The sequence below is a fragment of the Cricetulus griseus genome, chromosome X, assembly GCF_003668045.3.
Source record: "Cricetulus griseus strain 17A/GY chromosome X, alternate assembly CriGri-PICRH-1.0, whole genome shotgun sequence".
In the NCBI taxonomy this organism is placed as follows: domain Eukaryota; kingdom Metazoa; phylum Chordata; class Mammalia; order Rodentia; family Cricetidae; genus Cricetulus; species Cricetulus griseus.
In genome coordinates this window covers 83061068-83081279 of record NC_048604.1, presented here as the reverse complement: position 1 = coordinate 83081279, position 20212 = coordinate 83061068, and the positions used below count along the sequence as shown (strand labels likewise).

The 20212-nt window shown below is 35.7% G+C and overlaps 1 protein-coding gene across 7 annotated transcripts in view; it reads left to right on the top strand.

The window, feature by feature from the left end:
* The window catches only part of Dmd (dystrophin), a 1637847-nt gene that overhangs the window by 1570898 nt on the left and 46737 nt on the right, over positions 1–20212 (top strand). For 4 of the 7 annotated variants that reach the window (XM_035449892.1, XM_035449893.1, XM_035449895.1 and 1 more), the window contains 7 exons: positions 265–431; positions 2592–2703; positions 4489–4625; positions 5312–5350; positions 9622–9687; positions 10705–10770; positions 13639–13797. In XM_035449892.1, the coding sequence (XP_035305783.1) occupies positions 265–431; positions 2592–2703; positions 4489–4625; positions 5312–5350; positions 9622–9687; positions 10705–10770; positions 13639–13797 (746 nt within the window). The remainder of the gene's footprint in view (positions 1–264; positions 432–2591; positions 2704–4488; positions 4626–5311; positions 5351–9621; positions 9688–10704; positions 10771–13638; positions 13798–20212) is intronic. The other 3 variants (XM_035449894.1, XM_035449896.1, XM_035449898.1) reach the window with 1 other exon arrangement.

Here is a 20212-nt window from a genome sequence, read left to right as displayed (position 1 = left end):
TCTCATTCAGCTGTGTATTTTGCATTACCTTTAAACCAATTTCTTGGTTTGGTTTTGTTAGACAAGGTAGTTGGTGCTAGTAGGTAGTAAGAGGACATTAGCAGGAAAAAAGTTAATGAGCAAAGAACCTTGCTGAGAAACTGTGAATCTTGCTATTCTTTCTTTCTTTTTGATTTATTGCCTAAACAAATTAATACCTTCTTACTATCTCACCATCTCTTGTTGAATTGTTGCCCTACTTCTCTCTCCCTTCTCTTTTCCCAGGCCAATAATAAACCTGAGATCGAAGCAGCCCTCTTCCTTGACTGGATGCGCCTGGAACCCCAGTCTATGGTGTGGCTGCCTGTTTTGCACAGAGTGGCTGCTGCAGAAACTGCCAAGCATCAGGCTAAGTGTAACATCTGCAAGGAGTGTCCAATCATTGGATTCAGGTATTAGGTTTCAACAAAATAATCTCATCATCCCTCACGTTTTCATGACTCGGTCTTTTGTTTCGTGTGCCAGTTGCTGTTAGTTTGTTCCTTTCCAAAGTGGGAGAGAAAGTGATGGTGCTAAAGCATCGATCACTGCTGTCATTCTGCTGATCACAGGGTTATTTTGGTGGACCTGACTCATTAGGCAGATGTCTGTTTCCACCTTCACTCTTTAGCTCTTCACAACCACATTTTTGGTTGGGCAAGACTGAGGACCTGTCTCCACAGAGATATTTGTTTGTCAAGGGCACCCAGATGAACTGTACCTCCTTCTTGGAACTAAAACATTTTTACCCTTGTTTTCTTTTTTCATGGCCTTTTCTGTTTATAGAAATTCTCCAAGAATCAGTTCTAAAATGAAGAGTTGATTCTATTCTGGGAAGACACATCCTGGTAGCTCAGTTTCTTTCTCACTTGGCAGCACTTCTTTTTACCCCTTAAATAACAAGAATTGTTGCAAGCATCTTAGAACTTTCTTCTTTTGCTTTGAAACTGATTCGCTTCTTCCCATAGTATCCTCTTGAAATTCTAAGGGAATAAAAGGTATGCAAGCAAATGCGATTCACAAATCAGCTAAAAACAGAAAACGTTCCTTATAAATGTAAAGGTGAGAGAGATAGGAAATAGCACCTATTATTTTGGTATTCCTAAAATGACATGGAAAACAATTGACTCATTTGGAGGAGTAGGATATTTTTAAATAAACTAACCTAATAATAATCCCAAGTCCTAATTCTGAAATGATGATACATTTAAACATCTGGATCAATATGAGCCTTTCCATACCAAAGATAAGCAACAGGATTATACACTAGCTATGGAGCTTATGCTCCTTCAGAATGAATCTAGCAGCCAAAGTAAATACTCATTTCTAGTTGTGCTTAAATGTGTTTTATGACTTTATTTCCTATTTTTTAAATTTTAGTGTTCTTTTACCATTGATGTTTTTCCTTGTGTACTTCATGCAGCTTTTAAAAACAGCTTTAGAATTTTCTAAAGCCTAGTAAGACAGGTTCTTACAAAATACACCATTTTTTCCTTACTGGTTTTGGGCAGATTAGAATGATACTATAGGGGCCGAGAGGCTGGGAGGGGAGCTGCAGGTGACTGCATTCCATTCCTTATCTTCCTGAGCCAGCTTCCTGAGCCAGTGGGATTTGTATACAACTGTGGAAAATTCTATAAAATAAAAAGTACCATGCTTTGGAGGACCTAAGAGAGGGCTTTAAAAAAAAATCCTTCAATTCTTTTGCCCTTATCAAATTAAATTATTTTAAGAATCAGCACTTCTCTTTTTTTTCCTTATCCCCTCTGAAATGATGGTTGAGATCTAAAAAAAATGCTAGCTTTTCTTCCCACTTTCCCATATGTGACATCAAGAATATGTTTATCTGAATTGGCTGAGGCTCTTATCTGAGAAGGCAAAAATCAAGACTGAAACACGTATATAGTATTCCGAGGCTGAAGGAAAATGTACCAACCAGTATTTGGAAATTAGAAAACCTTTCATTTAATCCAATGCTATCATTGGCTTTTTTGGTGTCATTTTTGGGTAATATGGTGAAGAATTTCTGGGAAGAAGAAACTGTCTAATTGACATGAAGATGAATCATGCCAGCCAGTTACACAGTATATAACTCAAGGATGGGCTATTTTAACTGGAGCTCCTATTTAGATTTCTTATGAGTAACTTTATTTTTGTCATTTTGTGATTATAATTATTTTAGAAAAGTCTTGTCGCTTGTGATAAATAGGTAGCATCAATAATATGTCAATCTTTCACTTTGAAGTTCTTTCAAAGTTGAGTATTTGGTCTTTAAAAGACTGGGAGTTTGCCCATACTTTTCTACTTAACCCGAAAGAGTTCCAATGTAGTTTAAATAAGAGTTGAGTTTTTCATTCTTTCTTCCATATGTTTATGGGATAATCTTTCTGCCAAAATGTTTTGATATTGTAGGAAAGGCATTGACAGTAGAAGTTAATTGCTTTACTATGCAGGACTAATGAACGCTATTTTTCTGTTTTTACAACTGACAATGTGGTAGAGGCTTTCCTAGAGTGTTCTTTGGGAATATGATCTGAAGAAGTACATTAGTGTTTGTTTCTGTTCTTTATTAGGTACAGAAGTCTAAAGCACTTTAATTATGACATCTGCCAAAGCTGCTTTTTTTCTGGTCGAGTTGCAAAGGGCCATAAAATGCACTACCCCATGGTAGAATATTGTACTCCGGTAAGTTAATGACCTCTTGGCATGAGTTCATTCACCTGAGAGGAATTCTAGATTTGCAAGTCATGATTCATTTGGGATTTTGCTTTTTTTTTGTTTTATTTTTAAGTTCTACCACCCTATGTGTGTACCAGGCAGGTCCTAATACACATCAAAGATAATTGGTACTCAATAAATAAGTTTTTCTCTTTCTAGCATGGTTGTAGGGAGGACATGTCACATTTCTTTGGTACAGTCTTAGCAATTACATAGGAAGACTGAAGGCCATGGGACATGTTGAATATGGAGAAGAGAAGTGTATGTATTCCTCAAAATGAATACCATACCACATTCTATCATTGTTGCTTACCTTTAGTTTTGTGACATAAACAACTGACATTTGAAAAATGTGTTTTATATGTATGATAATATTTAATAACTCATTTATATGGTAAGTAAACACCTCTTAAATGGCTTTATGTGCAATAGGTATTTTTATTTTTATTTTATTATTATTTTGAGGTGTTGGGCTTTATTAAGGTTTTTTTGTAGTTGTGAGGTTTTTTTTGTTTTTTGTTTTTTTGTGTGTGTGTTTTCAAGTCATGGTTTCTTTGTGTAGCCCTGACTGTCCTGGAATTCACTCTTAGACAAGGCTGACCTCAAACTGAGAGATCCTTCTGCCTCTGCCTCCAAGTGCTGGGATTAAAGATGTGTGCCACCACTGTCCAGTAGGTATTGTTACTCATATCTCCCTTTGACTGATGAGAACTCTGTCATCTTGAGGTTAAAATGACTTCCCAAGGTTCTATAAGTAAGAAGTGGAGAAACTTCAAACATGTCTGAGGAAAACATTCAATAGCTATTAGGATTTGAGAAAAACCCTAGTGAGATGGCAAGGCCAGAGGCTGAATGCTCATACTGAGGCACAGAAAGTATACATGATTGCCCCTGGGAGCTTATCAGGGATGTTCTTCTCAGGCCCCAGCCTGAGTTTTATAAATCAAAATCTGTATTTTAGCAAGATTTACATGGGCTCTGCTCTCCTATAGGGTAATCATTCCAATCTTTACCTGTTTTCCTCATTATTATTCCTCTTACAAAGGCAATCAGTGTTGGAGAGTGCACCATGCTATGAATTGTCTGATTTCAATTGTGAACTCTGATATTAATGTCAAGTAGTTTAAAAAGTATAGGAAAACTAGAAGTTATCCTTAAGTCTTCTATAAACTATCATTCATCAAATAGCTAGGTAGCCTGAATATGTTATTGTCCTTAATATTTACTTATTTTTGTGTGTTTATATGTGTTTGTTGTGTGTGTGTGTGTGTGTGTGTGTGTGTGTGTGTGTGTGTGTGTAGGCCAGAGGTTAAAGATTGTTGTCTTTCTCTACCCTATTTTATGAGACACAGTCTCTAACAACAACAGAACACAGAAGTCACAAATTGATGGCATTGGCTGGTACATGAGCTCTAGAGATCTCTGCCTTCTGCAGTGCTAGGGTTACAGATGGGTACCACAATGCCTGGCTTTTAGGTGGCTGCTGGGAATCCAAACTCATGCTTATGTGGCAAGCCCTTTGCCAACTGCACTAGCTCCTCAACATTTAATGCCCCCCTTTTAACACTGATACGTGTTTTACAGACTTAAGTATCTCACCCAAGTTAGTAAAGTTTGATTCTATGGTCTTGGCTCATACTTGCTATATTTGCCCTGGTTCTGAAGCAAGTGCCATGAAGATGAAGATCAGGTGGCCGTTTGTTCTTAAATGACACTCTCCTAAAGTTGCTCTCATCATGATTTCCCTTTCAGACTACATCTGGAGAAGATGTCCGTGACTTCGCCAAGGTACTAAAAAACAAATTTCGAACCAAAAGGTATTTTGCGAAGCATCCCCGAATGGGCTACCTGCCAGTGCAGACTGTGTTAGAGGGGGACAACATGGAAACGTGAGTAGTGGTGGAAGCAAAGCAGACTCATTGATACATATTTGAACTCCTCCCAGCCAAATACCCTCCTTCACTCCCAAATGCAAACAGTCTCTTAAAATTTCTCTCTCTTTCAATTTACTTCAGCTGGAAAAAATACAAACAAGCTGATGTTCAATTACATTTTTCCTTGATAGTTATCTTTTCCAAAAATCAAACTTGATCTTACAGGAAGAAAAAAATACTGTAGTCCAAATTGCATTATATGATTTTTAAAAGATATGGGACTGTTTTCAGAAGAGTGATGACAATATTTCATTTTGAGTTTCTTCCTTCACAAATCAGTGGACATGTGTCTTTTTGTATCTAATTGTGTGGTCATATCTAGTCACTCTTTTCCACTTGAGAGAAACATCCAGTCACAGGAATTGCTTTCACAGTAAGTAGAAATGAGTCTACTGGTCGATTGGATGATGTCTTTGCCTCCTGTAAACTTACTCCTATATTTCCCTGTACTTTGATGGCAATCACACAGCTACTTGTTTTGCTTTTCATTCACTTTTATTCAATTTTATTTGGCTGTTGCTTTCCATGATTCATACATAATTTGGTTAGATTTTATTTGTTTCTTTTGACCTTTCAATAATTTCTGTTGCGGCTGAGTTTGCTCGTGTCTCTTTTCACCACCTCATTTTTTTGTTTTGCAGTCCCGTTACTCTGATCAACTTCTGGCCAGTAGATTCTGTGTGAGTACTTTTGCTAAGGGTGCTGCTAACACCGACATTCACTTGCTTGATTTCTCTGTATATTTATTTTTCTCTGTTTTGTTTAAATACATTTTAATTTCCTATTTTTTCTCACCAAAGCTTTGAGAGTGCCACCTGTCACAGGTTACTAAGACTCTGGGTAGGGCTACAGGGCTCTCTGCTGAAGTTGCGGCCAGCAGAAATCCTGGCCTGAGTGCTAATAAAAATGAAAAAAAAAAAAAAAACTCTGCATGTTTTAGCTGCCTTCCTGGAAGACATGTTTATATTTCAGACATTCCTTCAAATATAGGCAAGAATGAGCCTCCTGTTTGGATAATAGCATTTGGAAGTCATGTTTCTGGAAGGGTGTTGGTTTGTTCCTTAGAAGCAGTTCTCACTGGACTAGTAAAAATCAGCAGGGGCGATTTTAGAGGGTGACACTGAGTTTGGTTGATTAATTTCAGCAAAGTGTGTGGATGTTTTCAAAAATTAAGTTATGCCATGCTGTTTGACAAATTTTCCTAAATGTAGGATTCAGACTTCTGCACTAAATGCATTTTTATCTCCTCTCTAAAATACTCAGATCATAAACAGTTATGCCTTTAAACAAGGAGGGAGTATACTATATTCTGTTACTATTACCGGTGTTTATTAATGCCACTAATATTAGATAATAATACACAAATGATTTATTTTAGTTTATATTGTTAGATAACTATTTTGGAACTAGGTATTGTAGTAGGCCCAACTAGTCCTGACTATTTAAAGGCTGGGGCAGGAGAACTGTTTGAGTGAGCCCAGGAGTTTGAGACCAGCTTGATCACCACAATAAGACCTCTTATAATAATATTACCTGTGAAATGTTTTAGAGAACTTTGATATATACATTAGCAAAAAGGATGCCTACATAAAAGCTATGTAGTGTTTTCATATAGTTTTCGTGTTTTACAATATGCTTTATCAAATTTAACTTTGGTAGCTCTATCCTATAACAAATAGTGGCTTATGTAAGAATTTAATTTATTTGATTTTATGGTATCTCATTGTATAATCTAATTGAATCTAAATAATGTATCTTTTTAAAGATATAGAGACAAATATAAGCTATCAATTGAGATATATTTTAGGTTTTTATTAGCCAAATGAAGTAGACGACTTCTTTTTCTTTTTAATCCCACATTATTGTGGCATTTAATTTTGAGATATCATACTTACAAATAGTTCATTGTCCTTTTCCTTTTTTCCTAATGCTTAAACAATGTAAGAGGTTACTAGATTCAGTTATGGTTTTTGTGTGGTGGTCATTATTTTCCCCAACCTGGGTATTCTGTTTGTAGATGTTAGAGGCCTTTTTAACTAAGAAATTGTGAAACTTGATCTACTGACGTCCTGAGATGGCCAAGTAGATAGATTGACTCTATTTGCAGAAGCTTGACCAGGCAAGAAGTCTGAAAAGTTAGGATTCAGAAGAAATTGTTTTCTTTCTTTTTTAAATCATTTTTATTTGAATTAGAAACAAGATTGATTTACACAGAAGAAATTTTTTAATGCTTAGCTAAAAGTAACAGGAAACAGTTCCTTGAACAGAATGGAGAAGATACAATATAAGTTAATGAGAAATTATGCCAGTCAGGTTAAAATAACTTCCTTCAAATAGAGGGTATTTGTCTTTCTTAAGCCTTGAATAGTTTCAAATTCAATGGCATTAAATATTAAAATACCTTTTGTAACAACTAAAACATACTCATTGGTTGCCTTTTTATGAAAAGTTGGCTGGATTATTAAGAAAGAGTGGGAAGTTCTGATTTGGAGGAAGCAAACAAACCCAGCAGGCTAGTCTGTGTTTTCTTGAATACTGTAATTTCATTAGTTTTTATTCATACTTTTCTAATATGATAGAAAAAAACTATTGTAAAGCCGTCCTATTCAAGCAGAAGAATTACGTACTAACATGTTTTCTTTTGTAAACATTGATTTGATAGTAACATCTTATGATAATAGTGGTATTTCATCTATTTAATGTGGAGCACAAACTTGGAAAGCTTCCAGGGATACAGAGCTTTTGTTTTTTTTTTTTTCTTGTGTCTGTCATAGTATCTTAAACTGAATCCAGCATAGGCCTTTCATTTTGTTTATCCACATGCGAGTCGGGCTAGCAATGTTCTTGGAGCTCTTCTACTTTGAAATCTATGTCAATGAGAACTTACTCATGGAATTTTTACATGCATGCATATGATGGCATTGACCAAATGGATTCTTAGGGCTAATCAGAAATTATCCTAGATGGTATATTGCTCTCTATTTTCAAAACAGGAAGCAGGAGTCATATTATTAACGTCCTCTGAGTGTGTTTTAGGAGGCTTTATACTTAGGTCCTATTTTTAGAGTGAGTTTTACTAATTCTTGGTTTCGAAATTACTCTGACCAGCACGTTCTTTTGGCTTGTTTTCTGGTTTAGCAAATGCCTCTTGTACTTTTTCAGATTACTAACTATTACAAGTTCGTGTACTTATGCATGCTTCACTAGGTGCTATGTACATTAATAGAAAAAAAATAATGTGACATTATCCTTGAGGGTAAAAATTAAAGCTCCGTGTAAGACTTTTGTGTAAGATTGCATTAATATGCTTTGGATTTACATGCCCACTTCTCCTGATGTAGTTTTACTTCAAGATCTTGTGTTTGCTTTCTTTTTACTATACACTACCACTGAAACAACTATTATAATGGAAAATACTACTAATATATTTCCTAGATGATAGGCTTTAGCTTATAATATATATTTATATAATTGAAGGACTGCACTATTTCAGAAGATGATACTTGCAAGCCAAACAATCCAAGAATAAAATTGTCTTTATTTGCAGTGAAGATTTCAAAACAAGACTTTGCAGTTTATAAGTAATAAACTATTCCACAGTTCTAGAAAAATAACAGATTAACTCTCCAAAAATATAGTGAAGATTCACATAGGAAATTTTGAATCTGACTATTAAGTTGAATAATTGTCTCTTTTGTTTTCACATGAAAATATAAACATATTTTAAACTTGACCTAAACAATATTGGTCTCATATTTTACACTTGACCTCCACAATATAATAACTCTATCTCTCAAGGAAGGCTTCCAGTGCCCTCATTGCTTGTTTTAAGTGTGTTGTAATTATCTTACCACAACATTTCTTTTTGAAAAATAGAAACTTGTAGCACATTTTCTATCCAAACCTAGTAGTAGGTATTCATATATATATATATATATATATATATATATATATATATATATGGATACACATACAGAAATACAAGAAAAAAATCAAACACTGCTGGATTTTGAGTTCATGCCTCTCTTTACCTAAGTCCTTTCTGGGTCAGGAGGGAAGAGGAAGAAACCTTTTACCCTCTTCTAATAAAGACAAAACTCACAAGTCCAAACTGTTTTTTGGAAGATTTTTTTTTGGTGAGGTTACTCCAAAAGATATAAAAATATCCAAAATAATGAATAGATCATATATGAATGTGAAGTTAACCTCACCAAAATCCTAGCTTGTCTACTGAAGAAAGGTGTGTTTTGATTTTGCCTTGTGCTCACTCTTTCCTCTTGTTTTTCCCATCCAGATTTGTGAGTGCACTATAGCCTCAGTAAGAATTATTATAGATCCCACTGAATTTATTTATTCTTTACAAAATGACGTTTATATGAGCTTGAGCCATTCAATTTTTTCTATAACATACTAGCATAACACTGTTAAACTGGTAGATAGATTCCTTCTGTAGACGTTTAGATACAAAAAATTTTAAGAAGTACTAGAATAGAGTAGCTTCATTGGAACTAAAATCATTGACAGTAATTATACTAAGGAAACATAGTTTCCATTCAACCCAAAAATGTTAATCAATGTCATAGATGTGTGTAAGCTGTTTCCAGTTTTAAACCTCATAATACTAAGACAGCCTCAGAATTCTAATATATGAAAATTTATAAGTTAAGAGGGTGTAACACTATGTAGATTCCCCCATACCTTTTGTGTAACTGAAATATTCCAGAGATTTTTTTCATTCATCCTTGTGGCTTGTAAGGAAAAGCAGAAATATCTCTTAAATCTCAACTTAAAATACTTGATGCTGTCTTATATACAGGAGCACCTACATGTGCATTATTCACAGGCTTGGACAAAAGTCATTCTAAGCCATATATATAACATGAGTGTGTGGTGGGGTCTTTTCTCCATTAATGGATGGTATCGATGACTAATCACATTTTCTGCCTTATAGGCCTGCCTCGTCCCCCCAGCTTTCACACGATGATACTCATTCACGCATTGAACATTATGCTAGCAGGTATGAGACTAGTTGAATGCCAGGCAAATATTGACTGAAATAACTAACCAAGGAAAGCTAACCTATAATAATTTTAAACAAATATTTTCTTTTTTCCTCAATCATTTCTGATTTCTACTAATCAACTTGCCCTCTAACGTGCATGCCATTCTACTGCATGTAGGTTTTGGATACCAACAATAGCATGGGTCCAGAACAGTCTTATTTAACCCTGGCCTTTCAACATTTCTGGTAGCTTTGTTGGGTTTAAATTCTGTACACATTTGCTAAATTGGCTTGTAAGTCCTCTAACCTCCTAAAGAATACTACTAGATTAGATATTAATCTGTGGAGAAATGATACTGTGTTACCTAAACAAGGTGAAAGCACTGGCCTTTTATTTGTGTTTCATTTACTTGATGTACTTTAAGAAAATAACAACTTTCTTAACTCTTGGACCTTTCTGTACCACTTTCTTTGTATTTGAGATAACTTTTATTCCTAAACACTGAACTATTATATCTTGTGCTTGTTAAATAAGTCTATTCAACTTTTCCTGATTTTCAAAAGACTTATTATTAAATTGGTGACAGAACACAGAGAACACTTACGGTGAATCCATCCTTTATCAGCATCCCGACTACTGGACATGCTCATCTGTTGTGGCAAGCATTAACTAGCTATATACATCTATCATCAGTGAAAGGCATTAATTGTCTTAAAAGACGAGGGGTAGTGTAAGGTGTGCATTTTCTCTTAGGGAAGATTTTCTTCAGAAAAGAAAGACTGGTTCTCAGTGAAAGGAAGATTGATCTGGGGCAAAAATCCCAAACAAAACAGCAAAAGAAAATACAGCTTCCCATAGTTTTTACATTAAAAGGGCAAAGCTACTAACTAGCTGCTTCAACTGGTTAAACACACACACATCCTTTAACTTGAAGGATTCCTTTTTCTTTAGTATTCAGGAATGTTCTCTAGGTCTTGAATAGATTCTAAGAAGTCACATAAGTTTTAATGAGCTTTTACGTTTTTTATCAGGCTAGCAGAAATGGAAAACAGCAATGGATCTTATCTAAATGATAGCATCTCTCCTAATGAGAGCATGTAAGTATCCCATCTCTTTTTACAAAATGTTCCTGACGATTAAATGCTTGGAGGGATTCAGAGGTAGGATAGTATAGGATATAGGAATTAGCATCATATTCATTTGATCTTTCAAAGAGCCATTCATTGACTTTTTTTCTTCAGTTCTTAAAACCTGGCACAGAATGAGCTCATACAAATACACGCATTAATTCAGAATAGCAAAAATTGCTTTACATACATTTATTTAATGTCATATGATCAAAAATTGCTGATTCCAAACACTTATATCAAAGACTAATCTTTGACTACACTGGAATAAGGAATAAAATGGCATTTGAAAGTAATAACTAAGTAGGATTTCCTCCACTCACAGGAAGCAGAAATGTGATCTTGATATTGCTATTCCCATATACTAAGTTAGGTTGGCATTTTCTTCATTTGGGTTGTTGTGGTTTCATCATTTGGTAAGGCAGCCTTGTGAAGTGTTCCCAGATGAGAAAATACAAATGCAGGTCTCATTTTTTCAGTGAGATGATGAGCCAGCTTGGTCAAACTTTAAGAAGGAGATGTATATCTGTTACAAATGGCCAACAACACACTTGGCTCCAAAACAGAGCATCATCAACAGGGTAGGGCAGTGTTCACAGTAAAGAAATATTACCATGATCCAAGTAGATATTGATTAGGGGGGAAGAGAAGTGAGGGTATTGTGGAAATAGAAGACCCACAAACTGAATAAATAACATGGAGAGAAGAAATATAGTCAAAGTGCAGTGATGCTTTTAGTTTGATAAGATAGTGGTTTAACATCTTCTCTTGGAAAATAGGCAAATGGAAGCATGATAAAGTTATCCTATGTAGTTTGGGAACCCAATGTCTTGATCAGATGAGAAAGGGACATTCCTAACGATTAAACCAAAGGAAATTGTATGAAAGTGGGATTTCTATATAATTATTGAATTTGTAGTAAGATAGAAGTCAACACCCAGTCATTTACTTCAAACCAATACCCCTTTCCCAATTAAAATTGTGATGCCATTATGTGGTCTTCCAACAGGAAAATGAATAGCTAAAGAACCATCTTAATATAAACGTTTAAATGATTTGCTTATTTGGCTTCCTCATTTTATATTAAAGATGTTCTACTCCTTTCACATTGATTTAGATTGTATCCATATGACAGCCTCTAGCAGTCATAGAACTGCCAAAGACAAAAGGAAGAAAACTAAACTACAATTATAGGTTACACTTAAATGTGGGAAGTTCTAGCAATAAAATTTCAGAATTTGAGGAGGGTAGTAATAAATTAGCTATTTAATAAAGCCATGATTGTTTTATTTTACAACAAAATTCAGCTTTAGCTCATTCTGAGGACACGCAATCCATTTTCACTCTGTTGTTTAGCAAAATCTCATGTTATTTAGGAAGTTTTGATGAATCAGCTGATTTCATTTAAATGTTTCTTTTTAGTGTCAATAATAGCCATAATATTCATTATCATTACTTTTGTGATGATAAGGATATATCTCAGGACTTTATGCATGCTAGGCAAGTCTCTGCCATGTATCCCAACCCTCCAATAATTAATCAAAACATCTCCACCACTTATCTGATTTCATGGACCAAAACTGGAATCCATGAGAACATTTTCCTAAAGACCTGATATTTTAAAACTGAAAACTAGGTAGATATGGCATGCTGGGCATGAAGACACATGCCTGCAATACTAGCAATCAGGAGGCTGAGACCAAAGGGTTGCAATTTTAAGGCCTGGGCTATACAGAAATTCCCTCTTGAAAAACAAAATTAAGTGGGTATGCAAAAGGTAGTATACACACATCATCTTAATGATATGTAACCAGAAGCAAAGAGCTTTAGTGTCTCATTAAGAAGAAAATGTAGTTCCTAGATCTTGGAGGTAAAATGGAGGTTTCAAAAACTTAGAGCACTTCGTTCTTAAGGTAATATCTCCTGAGTGTTACTAGAAAGTTCCTTCTTTCCAGGAGACTGCAGCTGCCTCTCAGAATATGCTATTCCCCCCTACCCCCCAATAAAAAAATGCTTAAGATTCAGTCTGAGGAATGAGTTGTTCTTATCTTTTAATCAGTCACCTTAATGTCTCCACCCCCCGCAATTTTTGTGTTTATATCTAAACAGTAATTAAAACAACCACTTATCCACAGGTTAATTATTGTTATCATCCCACCTCTGAGACCTATACGTTAAAATTAGCTGGCTGAAGCAGCACTTTCCAGTTTTTACCTTCCTCTGAAGATGTTATTTACTATTATAAGAATTGTGTTTCCCTCCTCCCCAACCCAGTCAGTGTCATTAGCATGGCTAATGGACAGATTATCTTGATAGGTTTAGTAGCAAAAGCATTAAATGGCCATTGCTTTTTTATTTTTTGTTTTTGTTTTTCGAGACAGGGTTTCTCTGTGTAGCTTTGGAGCCTATCCAGGCACTTGCTCTGGAGACCAGGCTGGCCTCGAACTCACAGAGATCCACCTGCCTCTGCCTCCCGAGTGCTGAGATTAAAGGCGTGCACCACCAACGCCCAGCAGCCATTGCTTTTTAAAAATAATTATTAGCTAATAAAAGGCTAAACTTAATATAGACTCCCAGTATTTCTTTCATTTAGCTGTGTAAATAGGCCAGTAAGTTTCACGTGGATTTTTTAAAAATAAACACTTTAAACTGTCCATCAATAGAGTGGTAGAGCAAGCACACCCTCTATAGTACCTAAATATCTTTAGAATAGGGAACGAAGTGTCTAATTGTTGAGAGCAAAGAAATGTTTCTATTTTCAAATACACACCTGAGTCCCTGACCCCAAAACAAAATAAGGGGGGTGGAAAAACCAAAACCTTTGATTTTATTTTCCAGAGATGATGAACATTTGTTAATCCAGCATTACTGCCAAAGTTTGAACCAGGACTCCCCCCTGAGCCAGCCTCGTAGTCCTGCCCAGATCTTGATTTCCTTAGAGAGTGAGGAAAGAGGGGAGCTAGAGAGAATCCTAGCAGATCTTGAGGAAGAAAACAGGTGAGTTTTCTTTGTAGCTTTGTCATTGGTAAGCAGAGCGCATACACTTGCACCCAGGGAAAAGTGCCAGGGATCTTCACTCAGTCATTCGATGTCTAACTGTTTGCTAAAATAATCTGTTTAGCTCCTTTTGCAGATTCACTTCTTTTTGTCTGAAAGAAGAAAATGAGTGCCATATAGCATGATTAATAACTCCTAATTTAGGTGTGAGGGGGTTAATGCTAATGGGAGAATTGGGTTTGTTGCATGTGCTCCTTAGGTTTTGCTGTATTTGTATTTGAGAATAGAATTTAAGAGAAAAAAGCAAGCAATTTAATTCATGGTGATATAAATTTTACATATGTTTAGCCATATTACCATAAACATCTAAGGAAGTAGATTCATTGGCTTTGTCATATTTAGGAACAGTATTTCCCCTTATTTTTCATCATCAAGTACAGAAGTTACTGCTTTTGTTCATCTTTATAGCAGATTAGTTAAACAATTCCATGTTAGCCATTACCTTTTTAAAAAATTGCAATTGTCGAAAGAGAAATTGTTGAAAAAGGAAAAGTCAAAAGAAAATGTATGAAGACCAGAGCAGTTAAACTGCAAGAATCTGCAGTATTGTGTGGTGTCAGGATAATACAAGTCACTGGTCTCTTTCTTTTGTTTTACATTTACGATGTCACAGGTACTTTGGTTAAGGGAACCTTTTCACATAATCCCCTGTATCACAGTGTGGCCTTCTACAGACAGTGGCAGCAGGCAAGTCTATAGAGGCCAGACTGCTCAAATTTGAAGCACTTAAGGACCTTCATCTCTTTTCGTTAGCCCAAGGCAGCAAGACCTCTTAATCTTGACAACATATGGTGTTTGAGAACCAGTGCCCTGAGGGAGAATGTCACCTCAGCATGAAAAAGCAGAGTGCCATTCATCTCCTCCATTCTGCTGCTACTACTAGCCTTTCAGCTCTTAATACCCCTGACCTCTGGTCATAGCTCTTTATCAAGTTGGCTTCCCTTGAGTTCCTTGCCTGTTTTTCCAATAAATCCTCTATGCTGACGAGTTTTGTATCTTTCCAGAACCAAGACCTATCATGGCATTCTGACATAACTGGATTTCTGTATCTTGAAAGAATGTTTCTCAGTAGGGCATTCAAGCCTTCCACTGTTTTCTCTTAACTTGTTTTTGTCAACTTCACCTTCTTCTGTACTGACCAGGCTGTTGTAGCCAGTATTTTAATTTGTTTTCATCTACTTTATGGATCATGTTCAAGCTTGCTCTCAGCCTATATCACTTTAATTTTGCCCAGAGAACTCCTTGACAGTTTGCACTTTTATCCATTACTGTCTATACGCCCTTCAAATGAGTCCTGGCCATTCCATGATCAACGTCTTGTTCCTGTAGTAGTACCTACCACAGTGATAATATTTCACTTTTCTCAAAGTGATATATATATAATATATATATATATATATATATATATATATGCTTTATGCTTATAGAATATAAACATAAGAATATAGTAAGGAGATCACAAAATCACCTGTAAAGATGTAAATTTGTGGAGAGAAGATTAATGGTAATTTCATTTTGTTAGCCGTATGTGTAAAAGTAGGATTACAAAACAAGGTACCTCTTCTTCTATTTTATTGGTAACAGACATTAATAATAATTAGTAATAATGACTAGTAGTCATTGTAAAAGTAGGATTACAAAACAAGGTACCTCTTCTTCTATTTTATTGGTAACAGACATTAATAATAATTAGTAATAATGACTAGTAGTCATTCATATTAAATTGTATCAAAGTCAAAAGGGAAGAAAAGATTGATGTTTCCATATAAATACAATTTGATGTTGCTGAAGAGTAAGTGCATTTTCTAGTATATTATTATTACCATTGTTCAACAAAACATCTTTTAGCTCATTTATCAAGATCCGTGTCTTGCTGGTGGGTTCCACATGCTCCCTCTATGCCATGGTAACTAGGTCAATGAGTGGGGAAAGAATAGTGATTACACTCATTTATGTATCATTTTATCATTTTCAGAGCACTGCTTCTGGTACTGGGAACTGAACCCATGACCTTACACATGCTAAGAACCAACTCTACCACTGAGAAACACTACCAGCTCCTCATTTTGAAAGCACTTTAATGTATTTTAGATCATTTCATCTTTCTAAAAGCTGTTCAAAGACATACACATCTGCTTTCTTTAGATGAGAAAACACAGGCTGAGAGAGGTTCAAGTAGCTTGCCCCAGATTTCCCAGCCAGCCAGTGGTAGATGTAAATTCATACCAGGTTTATTTTTTCACACTCAAAATAGCCAACTCTACCTTGGTTCAGAGAATAAAGAGTCATTCTATGTAAATGTCATCTACATAGAAATAGGGTTTATTCCCCAGAATATGCCTTACCTTGAGAGAGTTTGCAAAGAACAAATGTCCTTGAATAAACTAGTTCAACTACTTTAACCTGAAATATATCCACGATTGTCACTGAAAATGGGATGGTTCATTCTCTGAAAGAAAGATTATATAGCAGGGCTACTTAGTGCTCCAAAATGAGGCCTTTGCCATTATGTGAGTCTTTCTGGAGGTTATCTTGAAAAGGTCAGAATCAGCCTTTTCTTTTCTTCTTCTACTTAGTTCTATTTTCACCTCCCACTGAAATCCCAAAGAATTGCCTATCCAGAGTTCCCTCTTGGGAACAGCCTGCCTCATTTTCTCTGTCCTATCCTCTGCTGTCTTCTTGGAGTTTTTATGGAAGAGATTCAGGACCATTTTGCTTCTATGACCTTTGAATTGGGTGTTTCTTTAAAAGCCTTTAATTTGTCATTTCCCTCCCTGAAAAAGCCTGGGAAATCACTAGATGCTCTTTCTCTGTGTGTGCCTGGATAGTTCCCAAATCAGAAGTAGGCTGCAAAAATGACAAATAAAAGCCTACTTGTAGAGAAAATATGGAAGGAGATTTCAAATTAGGATTGTACTCAATGCTTTGCATGTAGACTTTTAGTATAGGTAAATATCCATGTAAATTTAGTGTTTATTTAGTATACCTAAATATCAAATATCTGTGGATATTTGGTGTCCTTATTCTACAAATGTGAATTATGTTCAAATTGCAGTTAGCAAAAGAAAGTTTTTTGGATACTCTTAATTCCTGACTATATATATATATATATATATATATATATATATATATATATATATATATTAATAATTCTATTAGTTATTCTTATTCATATCTTTCCTGGTCCAATGCCCTGGGAAAACACAATGCAGCCATTTTAGATATGTCTTGGTAATATCTTATGTGTGCTATTAGAGTGCCTTTTCTCCCATTCCTTATACATAGCATTCAATAAATATTTGTTGAATAAATTAATGAGTAAATTAATTGAACTAGAGCTGAATCTATTTTGGTTTTAACACATGCATGTAGAGATCAGTATTTATCCCTAGCAAAAGAGTGGACTTTGGGAGCCCAATCCACATAGAGGGATACTCTCTCAGCCTAGACACATGGGGGAGGGCCTAGGCCCTGCTCCAAATGATGTGACAGACTTTGAAGATCCCTCATGTAAGGCCTCACCCTCCCTGGGGAACAGAAAGGGGATGGAATTAGTGGGGGTCAGGGGATGAGGGGAGGGAGAGGGAAATGGGATTGACATGTAAAGCAAGCTTGTTTCTAATTTAAATAAAAAACATATTTTATAAGCCTAATTTCATAGAGGAAAATATTTAATTGAGATTTTATTGTTTTTTTTATTTCTGTTAACTTTTCAAACATACTTCCCTCTGGCTTGATTAGTAGCAAGCATGGCTTTGTCATAAACTTAGAATTTTAAAAATCTACTTTTCTAAATCCTAGACTCTGGGTGTCTCTCTCATTGGCATCCTCTGATTTTTATTTTTGTTTTCCATAAAGATAAGAATAAAAGTAAATATGTTTCTGGATTTTTTGATAGTGTCTCTCAAAAGTTTGGGCCATTGGTAGCATTAGTTAGCTTACCCTATCATTCATGTTTCATTTCTGCATCATGTCTATCACTTGTTACCACAGACAATTGGGGTTTTTCTTTATTTGGCAGAAGGCAACTGAATATTGGGAATTTGTTCCATCCTATGTCCTTAGCACTGTGAACTCAAGGTTTACCTTTCTCCTGTTTACATTAAAACCTGTAGTTTCCTGACTTAAATCTACACTTGCCAAATTACTGTTTGAATAGTGAATTTGTTAGGTTGTTCCTAAACCTAAAATGCAGGCAAATCTGATTAGACAACTGAAATTATTTCATATGCTGTGACAACATGAGATTCAGTAGATTTGTAGTACCTACCCAGTACTTTCCATATGCCTTGATTCTTGGGTAACCATGCCTTTATAGCATTGAGTGGTTTTATCTTGCTTTGTTTCATTCTTCCAATGTTCACACAAGATTAAATAATATTCCAAGAAATTTTAGATTTGTTCCTTATATCACTGCTTTGAACTAGCTGGAAATCATTGACCTGTTCATGTACCTTGTAAATGACCTAATTAATGTCTTTAGATCCTGTTTTCATTGCTATAAATCTTCATAGGCTTGGGCATCTTTAGTCCATCTTCTTTACTTTGGTCTATATGAGGATCCAAAGTGATAATAATGTGGCCAAACTAAAGGGGTGAAAGTGGGGGTCAAGAGCTGGGGGCAGGCAGCCAGAGATGACTAAGCCAAAATACTAGAAAGAATAACAGAATGTGCTTGCAAAATCTACATTGTAGCCAGGTGTGGTGGCATACACCTTTAATCTCAATACTTAGGAGGCAGAGGCATGTAGATGTCTGTGAGTTTGAAGCCAGCCTGGTCTATATGTAAGTTCTAGACCAGTCAGGCCTACACAGTGAAACCCAATCTCAAAACAAAACAAAGAAAGGGAGGCAATGAGGCTGTCTGGTGGACAAGGGAGAAAGAGCATGGTGTCATGCTGAAGCATTTAGGCCCTATCTAGAATAGTGTGCTGGTTGATGTCTGTAAACTTGACACAAACCTAAACGTATCTGGAAAGAGGGAATCTTCATTAAGATAAAGACCCCATAGGATTGGCTTGTAAGTAAGACTGTGACATGCTATCTTGATTAATAATCGATTTGGGCAAGTCCAGCTCACTGTGGGTGGTGCTACACTCTAGTACACTCTAGTTTTTGTGGTCCTGGATACTATAAGAAAGCAGAATGAGCAAGCCATGTAAAACAAGCCAGTAAGTAATGTTCTTCCATGGACTCTGCTTTAGTTCCTGACTTCAGGCTCCTTCCGTGTTTGAGTTCCTGTTGACTTCCTTATATGATGGACTGTAATGTGAAAGTATAAGCAAAATAAACCCTTTCTTCCTCACGTTACTTTTTGTCACAGAGTTTTATCACAACAGTAGCACCCTAAGACAAATAGGGAGCCATCCCAGGCTGTCAGCTACAATTCAGGTCCTTAGATTTACACTTAGGTCCATGTTTTGTGTGTACATGAAGTTTATGTGTATGCATGGAGATTCATATAGCTTTGTGGTGGGTGAATTTCAAAAGAACCATAAAGAACTAGGAAAGCACATTTCCTAGGAACTCATGCTAGAGGTGATTAAGGACTTAAGTAGGTAGTACAAATAGGGAGACAGGCCCAGTTTCAGTGATATTTCAAGGAACAGGTAAAGATGATATCTCGGATGAACTGAGAGACCTCATTAGCTTGGTGGTTCAATAGCTCTGGAGGAATACAGGAATGATTCCAAAGTCTGACAGGTACATAGCCAAAAGATAGAATTTTTGCATCTGGGGTTGACTGTTCAAGGATATTTCATACTTGAATTCTCAGCTGAATTTGTGGAAGTCCTTCCTCAGGGGCCAGGGAGTTAGAAGATAGTTAATGGAGCATGGCAGAAATTAAGTTATGGTCCTGGTGTCATCTGTTTGTGTAAATGCCAGCAGTCTATAAGAAAGAAAACTGCTATTAGAGTTCCTTTTCTCCTATTTTTTGTATATAGCATTCTGTCAAAATATGCAAATTAATTCTAACCACAAATGTATTTGTAAATATTCACATATTTAAAATTCATTTTTAGAGGGCACACAAGAAGTGTATAAGGTTAAAAAGAACAAAACAATAATAATAATAATAATAATAATAATAATAATAATTCATAATATTAAAGACAGGTTTTACATATGCAAATATTTACAAATATATTTTTCTGGAATTATTTTACATATTGTTATATAGTGCTGATTCTGTTCTTTTTACTTAAAAATCTCTAATTACTTTTTATATGCTGGGGGAAATGTGCCAGAAGATGAGAGGTGGGCTTGGAAATGAGAGCATTTTCTCAGAAGAGGCAATAGAGAGAAAGAGAGGTTAAAGGGCATCAGGGTGCAAGAGAAGGCCTGGCCTTGAATG